This window comes from Notolabrus celidotus, chromosome 5 (genome assembly GCF_009762535.1).
Source record: "Notolabrus celidotus isolate fNotCel1 chromosome 5, fNotCel1.pri, whole genome shotgun sequence".
Taxonomy (NCBI): domain Eukaryota; kingdom Metazoa; phylum Chordata; class Actinopteri; order Labriformes; family Labridae; genus Notolabrus; species Notolabrus celidotus.
In genome coordinates this window covers 14514001-14523187 of record NC_048276.1, presented here as the reverse complement: position 1 = coordinate 14523187, position 9187 = coordinate 14514001, and the positions used below count along the sequence as shown (strand labels likewise).

The window sequence follows — 9187 nt, the reverse complement described above, 5'->3', positions numbered from 1 at the left end:
AATGCAAAATATAGAACAGTCTTGCATACAAAATAATAAGAATATTTACCAAATTAACTTCCAAAAAATAATATTGAATAGGCATTTTGGAGCATAGATGGACACCATATATGGAAAACCTTTTCCTCTATGTAATATAGCTTTATGAAATAAGCATCACATGTTATGCAACACATGTAAAAGGAACCGTTATGACTTTGAGCGTTTTTTATTTCATGTTTTAAATGTAAATATAGTTCACATTGTGCTGTGTTACATTTCCTGAAGCTATAAATACATTTAAAAAATAAGGAATACAATAAAAAGTAAATAGTACTCAGAGTCACAAATATCATCATATCTCAACAACAAGGTCATGTTACTAAATCACTGTGCAGAAAGCCCCCCCACAAGAGTACACATGCGAGTTCTGTAATACCAAGTGTGACCAGCAGATGTCAGCAGTGACCTGCGTGTAGTTAAAGCCTTCGACCTCCTGTCGGATCAGATCGCTGCGGACTCTAAAGGCAGCTCCTCCGAGAGAACAGGGAAGTCGTTGCTGCTGACCTTTTCTGTAAGTTATTTAAGTTTTAAGACGACCACATTTCAAAATAACACGTCTACAGTTTTACAACTTAAACTTTATTCATCGCTCTTTCTGCTTCAGGCTCATGTTCAGGTGTTCTGAGATAGTATGGGAGTGGGAAACTTTCACTCAGGATATGTAAGCCTGAGAAATGGCTAGAAGATTTTTAAAAATGAATTAATGTTAGATTTATTTAGGTTTAATTGTATTTTGGTTACAGTTAATAAACTCAGTAGTGGTTTATTATACCTCTCTATAATTAGAAGGGAATTTGCTATAAGCTCTTGCCCTGTCATTGGAAGCGTCGAGATGTTTGATGCTATGAATAATAAAAAACAAAAACATAACACAACACCACAAACAAACATTTAATTTCAGACATTGTAGTAAAATAAACTGTGCATTTTTGGTTTTCTCTCTTGGTTCTCTTTAAAGGCTTTCTCGGTCACACACTTTTTTCGCTCCTGCAGAAAATATTCCAACAATAAAATTGTTTTGTTTTGTTCTTCTTTCGCCTGAAGGATGTGCGGCTCTCGCAGATCCACACTGGCATCCACAGTGACTTTAAATATTCCATGAACTGGGAGTGTCCTCGTGCTAATTTATGCTTATTATGCAGGGGAGCTGTTCTCGCTGTTCTCACCAGGCGCAACAGACAGCAGGCTGCAGGGGAGCAAATGCAATGTGCAAAGTTGCGTAAAATCTTTTAAGGAACCACTGAAATCTTTGATAGCTGGTTTTGGTTTACCTGCTGTGTTTTACCTGCCCTGGGAGAGTGTCATGCCCCACACCCTACCACTCTCTCTCCTCCTCCTTTCTATCTGCAGTGCATTTCTGTGCGCAAATGTCTACGCACGTTTCATGGCTCCTAAAGACAAAGAGAAACAGTCATTAGTGTGTGGTGCAGCTCCTTGTTCCTGTCATAAATGCCCAAACTTAAAGGAAAAGGTGCTAATTCATATTTAGAGTCTTCTCAGCAGTATAAGAGGCTTTTGTAGATCCAAATTGCGCAGAGAAACGCTGTCATCAGGGGCGCACAGGTGGGTGCGCTCTCCAAGGTGCCAACAGATCTGTCTGCGTAGCTCCAGCGCGCCCTCACACCAGCACTTTGGACACAACTGGACCCAAATCCAGTGCTCAGCTCACACCAACCCTCCGCTCCGCTGTGGCCCGGGATCTTTCTGCGGTGTTTGATTATTGAAGGGAGGATGGATTTGTATGCACAGTAGTCTTGGGAGGAGAGGAGGGACATGGGCGGGGCTGAGGCGCCTCTCATTTCCCCTCCACGCTTAGCGGGGCAGCAGGGCTGGAGAGACCTCCGGGGAGCACAGTCGCCAGTCCAGCACGGAGACCCGCCTGGCCAAAAAACCGCGCCTCACACTTGCCAGGATTGCCAAATATTCCTGAAAAATATACCTGCTATTTATGGCATGTGGCTTGTAACTTTACTCCTGCTGTACTCTCTCCAAGAAGGTAAGAGAAAAAGAAATACTGGAGATATATCTCCTTATGCGCTCTGACTGCTGAAGTCATTCTCTTTTCAAGTTGAATGAAAAGTGAAAATGAATCGAAATTGATGAGTGTGTTGCTGTGGATGGTGTTTGTGGCTCGTGCTTTGATGTATCATCCGATGTCTTGTGATGGAGAATTGATTGAAAATGATTGTTTGAATCAAAATGTTTAAACGCACTTGAGGTGAACAGGTAGAAAAATAGTGGAAGTAAATGCGTAAAGTGATTTTTTCGGACTGTTTTGTGGCATTTCTGTGGTGGCTCGTGCAGCCTTGAATGCTGCTGATAGCTCGGATTGTTTTCGCATTACCAACTCTGGTTATGAATATGTAAAATGGCTGAATAGGGAGAATGAGGTGCAAATACAGAGGGAGGGTGAGAGAGAAATGAAAACATGTACCGGCCTGCAATTACACACATTTTTCACCAATTTTGAAACAAATTTCCTCCGAAAATGTGTCATTCCTGCAAAGTTTTGCGCGGGGTTCTTGTGTTTTCGGTTATCTCGGTGCTCTCATTGTGCAGCTTTTGCTAATTGCAGCTGTTTTTCATGGGCCATACTTGGCTCGAGCGCTTCATTCCACAGAGATGTCCGTATTTGTTCTGAAAAATATTTTTTTTTCAGGTTTTAATTCGTTGTCCGTGTGATGACAAATTGTTACCATTTTAAATTAGATGACAATTAAAAGGCCCCCTTTTCCCACATCGGCCTTATTATTCTAATGGCCCTGCACCCACATAAAGGCCATAATTAGAGCATCCACATTTCTGCTCTGTATTTCATTCATTCTCTCTCTTCAGTTTCTCCTTTCGTTGAATTGTATTTGATTTAAAAAAGTGGTCTATTTGTTTAAAAGGATTCATTTTCTCCTTCTTGTTCAGTATATGCAGTAAATCCCTGACCCTATTGCAAAGTTGATCTTGTGCTATTACAGTGCATTATAATAATCCCGAGCAAATCTGCGTCGAAAATAACAGAAGTTCAACACTATCTCCACAGGAGAGCATTTTCTAGGCCTTTGTGTAGCCTGCTGCCTGTTTGGAGCCATGTTTACATGTTGTTTTGTTCCTATTAGGACAGGCCCTCGGTGTATTAATTCATTTCTGAAAAAGTCTGGGATGTGGTGTGGTTGGAAACTGAAACATGGCTGATCCTGAGGAAGGGGAGTTGATTAAAAAAAATAGGCCATTAGGTCTGTTTGCCATTTTAACTTCTGGCATTTTCTCTCTTGGATGAACCTATTCCTCAAAATGTTTGGCGAATCTAAATTCCACATGAGCTCCATCTGTGCTGCAGGTTATGCTGTTTAAAATGTGTTTTCCTCACTTCATGTGTCAGATATTTGTCACTGATTTAAAGCACTGATTGAAAGTGAAAGCTGTGATTTTAGAGCCTCCTCCAGCTTCTGCGGAATTATATTCACATTTGCAAATTTATTTCACCAAATGAGAAACTCCAGGGGCGTGGGTTCACATTATGGACTTGCCCGGTCATGTTCCTCACTAATATCGCACCTGGACCCCGCGGACGTGATCGCGCGTGCCAGCGCGTGCGTCAGGGCTCGTGTCTCTTACAGCCTCTGTGTGTTTGTGTTTGTGTGTGTGTGTGTGTGTGTGTGTGTGCTTGTGTGTGTGTGTGTGTGTGTGTGTGTGTGCTTGTGTGTGTGTGTGTGTGTGTGTGTGTGCTTGTGTGTGTGTGTGCTTGTGTGTGTGTGTGTGTGTGTGTGTGTGTGTGTGCGTGTGTGTGTGTGCTTGTGTGTGAGTGCTTGTGTGTGAGTGTGTGTGTCTGCGAGCCCGCGGAGGAGGGGAAGTGACGGGGACACCCCTCTTAGTTTGTTTATTAAATGTTGGCCTTTTTTACACGATATTCTTTCTGGAGTGTGACTGAATGTTGAGTCATTTATTTATTTATGAAATCATAAAATAAACTTGGAAGAATCGAACAAGAAGAAATTCAAATATGTCTGAATTTAGTCAGAGAGGAAGGCTGAGGGTGTGGGGGTAATTAACGGATCTTTGGCACAAAAAAATGCTTGAAGGGTAATAGCAGCTAACCAATTAGAGCACAATGCCTCTTTCACTACATTTAAATATTCCACCAAATTAAAAGAGGAGCTGTGATTTTTTAATGGTAATATAAAAAATACAAGCTTATGTATTCTTTATTTTGAATCCCACTAAACTGATGATTATTGTAATTGTGTTGTGTAATTAGCAATGAATTAAATCATTCTAATGTCAGGCCTGCTGTAGGCCCATTGTAAACCTCACATTTTGAAATCTAAATGCACATTGTTGTGTGATAGACGGTATAACTTGAATTCTAGTCAGTAGCGTGTAAAGCATTGAGGTGATCCTTCACCCTGGCACACTCCTGTCCTCTCCATTGCTCACCCACAAATAGAAATATGCAAACCACCCCCTCCCTCCCCCTCCTCCCTCCCCAGTCCAATTCCCTGCGCTGCCTCTGCAAGGCTGCACAATTAAAACTGCAATCTGAGCTATAGACACCTCTCAGTGACAGAGCTGTGTGGTCCAAAAGGCTGCCAGTCATTACTCAGACAGGGCACAGGCCTACTTTTAATACCAGCTCAGACCTGGCATTATTTAACACTGCAGAAACACCCAAATTTAAGAGGGCTAGGGGGAGGAAAGCTGAGCAAAAAGAGGGATTTGTCCAGCAATTTGGTCCTTTCAGAAAAATGTTTGATTAAGCAAAATGTCTTGGATCAAATGATGATTTGCTTTAACAAAAATAAGGAAAATTAAAAAATTTTTCTACCTCACCTGTCCTTAAAACTCTGAAAAAACAGCAGTTGTAATTAAAAATTACGTCACATGTAAAATATGTGTTAGAAATTCACAGTGAAAAAAAATTCAGCACTCAAATTTGGATCAATGTTGTTGCCAAATGGCGGGTAAAGTGTGCTAGAATAAGACTGTCAGCTGGGAAACGCAGCTCATTGCACTTCCCTGCTCGCCAATTGGATGTCACAGCTCTGTCACCGGCATTCCTGCAATCCCGTTTATCCTTAAATCTGTTAAACATCCAAACTATAAGAATGGCTCGTTTAGAGGAACAACATAAAAGATGCAAATGACCATCAACTGTAAGAAATTGTGTTTTTTTTGGGGTAAGAACTCTGTGTAACACCACCCTGATGCTAAATTAAACCAGACCTCCTCCTAAATTTGATTGGATGCCGGAGCTGCACATTTTCAGACGGAAGGAGGGTGCGTTCAGCAAATGTCAAATCTCTGAAGCAAGTAGTTGTTTTTGTTGGATCTCTCTCTCCATCTCTCTCTCTCTCCCTCCCTCCATTGCTTCCTCTCGCTGTAACTCCCCTCCCTCTCTCTCCCTCATCACTAGGCAGAATTAAAGGTTGGGGGAGGGGCTCTTTATGCAGACTGTGCTGGGACTTGTGATCCACAGATTTGATATTCACATTAAGAGAGAAACGGGCTGCTTTGATGTGCGGGGGGAGCAGGTCCCGGGGGACTGCTGAAGTAGCACACTTCTTCTTTTTTTTTTTTTTTTTTTTTTACTGACACAGCACAGGCCAGGGGGGTGTTGGTGTTGGGTGGGTGGGTGGGTGGGGAGCAGATTGTTGGGGACAGGGTGTACAGAAAGACAGTAGGTGGGGAGCGCTGATACCCCGGCGCTGATTAGATGTAACCCCAACAAACCCCCCTCTTACTTCTCCACCCACACACGCCACTTCCTTACACCAGACCCCTGGGGATTATCCATAAGCTTACACCTTTCTTTACCCCCCCACATTCAACCAATATTCAATTCACACCCCTTCATACAGCCCGTCTCCTCGCACTTCCTCCTCCTGCTGCTTTATGTTTCCACACACACTTTGCATCCTCAAAGTCACAACTTTCTGTCCTGGAAACACCTGAAGGATGAGTGATGGAGGAGCAAGCACAGAAGTTATGCTCTGCCTGGAAATGTGGGAGGGAGGGGACAGGTTTCTGACTTTCATCTGGCTGATGTCTACATCATGTCTTGGTCAAGGCTGACCCCACTTTAGACTTTTTCAGAGCACATTTTCTGTCTCTGTATTCAATAAAGATTACGATGTTCCAATAGGCTTCCAGTATAGACTGAAATGAAGTATTGGGTATAGACAAATTGACAATCAATGCAACCATCTTATTTAGTGGTTTATTGGCTCCCTGAACATACAGAAACGGCAAAGATAGCCAACAGAGCAAAGTGTTTTTCCACCACATCTACATTTCGTGTGATCAAGCTGGTATCAGGGGGGGTACTTGAAATCAGCCTGTACTTAAGTTTAGATAGCGAAATTGGTCCAGTCAAGGGCAGGCAGATAGCTGTTCATCAATAGGTCTGGTTCTGCTCGATGTTTTTGCCTGTTGAGACTTCTTTGCAACTCAGAGGCAGATCCAGCCAGGGGTGGCCATGACCCCCTTCATATTTGACCACCAAGTGGCCACCTCAAAATTCTAAACAACTATTAGCTGTTTGGTTTGTCAGAGGCGGTACCTAAAGGTACAAACTGTAGTAATTAGGAGCATTTAGCCGTACAGACTTGGTAGAAATGGAGTATATTATTCATTACTACATCAGAGCAGGTCCCCTCCCAGCCGCCATCTTGCACCAATGCCGTGTACCTTACTTAGCGTGATGCCACACGAAATGCACTGGTTAGAAGACGAAGAGGAAGAGAGTTGTTGTGCGCAAAATATTTGGTCCCAATAGACGTTTTTGATGGTAAAAACTTGACAAATAGAGGATCGTTCTTATCGTGCAACACAGGAGCTTCTTATCCTCATAGGCCAACATCACTTCACAGATGGTAAGAGTGAGCATGGGAGTATTTTTTTATCCAGTTTCAATCTAGATATCTGGCCACTACATATAGATATCCCTATTCCTACACACTTTTAAGTTTAATAACTATTTGGGCTTTTTGTAACTCCCTACTCACTGCTATTTGCATTTTTAATGGTGTAGTCCAAAGAATATTCTAATTGGCCCCTTTGTGTTGGATTATTTAATGTCAGTAGTTAAAGTATGATAAGTGGTTATATAAAGTGTAAATAAATGCCGTTTATCGTGTACGTACACATACTTATTGCCACCCCTGAAAAAGTCAATACCCCAGTTTGGCCACCCAATCCCAAAAAGACTGCCTCTGCCCCTGTTGCCACAGCTCCAAAAGTGCTCGCTTAGGGTGGATGAATGAGAAGAAGAAAGGTGCTTTATTAATCTCCAGTGGGGAAATTCAATTTTTTCACTCGTGTTTTTTTTTTTTTCTTTGGACATGCTACACACACAGTATATACATACAATCATGCACACACATGCAGTGAACATGCTTAGGGAGAGATGTCAGAGTGAGGATGCTGCCATCAACCAGCGCAACCCAAGCAGTTGGGGGTTCAGTGCCTTGCTCAAGGGCACCTCGGCAGTGCCCAGGCAAGTGAACCAGCACCTCTCCAGCAAGTGAACTAGCACCGCTCCAGAATGATGGGTATCTGTAAGGAAAAATGAGTTTATCTTTTTATGAAATGTGCCACACATGTACCATTAGATTGGATTGGTTTGGTTTGGAACCTCTTTATGAAATGGGGTGAAAATGAGGTGCAGGCTTAGCTCAGTGGCCCCTGCTTCACCGGCCCCTGGTTCCACCCAGACCCTGCAGTTCTTTGGTGCATGCGACCCTGTTCTTTCTTCCCCACACTTCCTGTTATATCTACTGTCTCATCAAATATCCAAAATGTAAATCAATAAAAATAATTGTTTTAAAAGCACAGCATTTAATTTTTAGCAAAAGAGGGAAAGAGAGAAAAAATGTGAAGATATTATGTCTTCGCTCAGGCACAGGGAGCACAGGGTGTGAGAGTGTGCATGAGTTTGTGTGTGCAGGGATTTCTGGGGTTTGTTTACCTCCTCATCACAATACAGTCCTGGGTGTTGAGTGTGTGTGTGTGTGTGTGTGTGTGTGCTTGTGTGTGTGTATGTGTGTGTGTGTCTGTGCACGTGCACGTACATCCTGGAGAGGAGGCGTAGATCAGCTGCATTATGCATGATGAAACCTTGCATAGGTTATGACTTGTGCCTCTCTTGCATACATATTCATGCATGGCTCTCTGGCAGGATGTATAAAATAGTGGCCGCGGCTCTGACAGACGAAGCTTTAGCTCCAGCACCTCTCAGTTAGGCTGGTTTCTCTCTGCTGCTGCTGCTGCTGCTGCTGCTGCTGTTGTGTCTGAGCAAGGATGATGAAGCCTCCTGGGTGCAGGTGAAGAGCAGAGGTATCAAAATAAGAAGCTCAGACACAGCTGTGGTCAGTCTGATATCAGGATGGTAAGTGTCTACAGGCAGCTGGATGTTGTGGAGAAGCATGAGTGAGAAATGAGAATGGACAACATGCTGCTGAGATGGAGTTGTCTCATGTTGTTTAAAACACATGCAAGCTTCTCTGTTTCTTACTCCAAGTTATATCAGCATGGATCAGTGCAGAGCAGAAGGTTGTAAAATTGGTCAATAAATCGACAGACCATAAATTATTAACCAACCTTTCTGCTGACTACGGCTGTTCAGGATAGTTCATGACACGTAAAGCACTCAGTTTTAACCCTCGACAGTTCCTGACATTAAAAAGGTCCAATCATTGATACAGTTTTAAGTAATATAAAAGTGCTTATAATGATACAGGAATTGAACCTAAAAGAACTAAAGATGCTGGATGAACAGGCTATTAAGTGGGCAACGTCAGCATTACTTCATCTTTAAAATGCGTATATAGCTTGATAACAGTCTCTGCTGTGTGTTGAACTTGAAGGTGTAAAAACACCAGTCACCTGAAGTTCATTCAAGAGCTGTTGTAAGTAAGTCTAGGAGCACAATCCTGTGATAAAATCATCTACATCTTAAGTAGATATTTTTCTATTTCAAGATTTGAATAACAATCTGTCTCAGAAAGTTTCCTTATAGTCCCTATCACGAAGAGGTTTATTGAAATATTGACTGGTTGAAATTAGGCTTACATTTGCACTACAATAATGGGAAATTCTACTCATGTGATTTTTTTTCAATCGTGCTATTTTATCCCTTTCAGCACACCATAGTTAA

General features: G+C 42.4%; 1 protein-coding gene and 1 long non-coding RNA gene across 5 annotated transcripts in view; one reads left to right on the top strand and one right to left on the bottom strand.

Annotated features, from left to right (window-relative positions):
• Positions 1 to 646: 646 nt before the first annotated feature.
• On the bottom strand, positions 647 to 3585 carry LOC117813429. The gene is made up of 2 exons (XR_004631412.1): positions 1314 to 3585; positions 647 to 1228 (listed from the first exon to the last, which is right to left on the bottom strand). It is a non-coding gene; the product is annotated as an uncharacterized LOC117813429 (long non-coding RNA).
• LOC117813428 (Down syndrome cell adhesion molecule-like protein 1 homolog) overlaps positions 1802 to 9187 on the top strand; it is a 65240-nt gene continuing 57854 nt past the window's right edge. For all 4 annotated transcript variants that reach the window (XM_034684630.1, XM_034684628.1, XM_034684629.1 and 1 more), the window contains exon 1: positions 1802 to 2038. In XM_034684630.1, the coding sequence (XP_034540521.1) occupies positions 1816 to 2038 (223 nt within the window). In that variant the 5' untranslated portion in view covers positions 1802 to 1815. The remainder of the gene's footprint in view (positions 2039 to 9187) is intronic.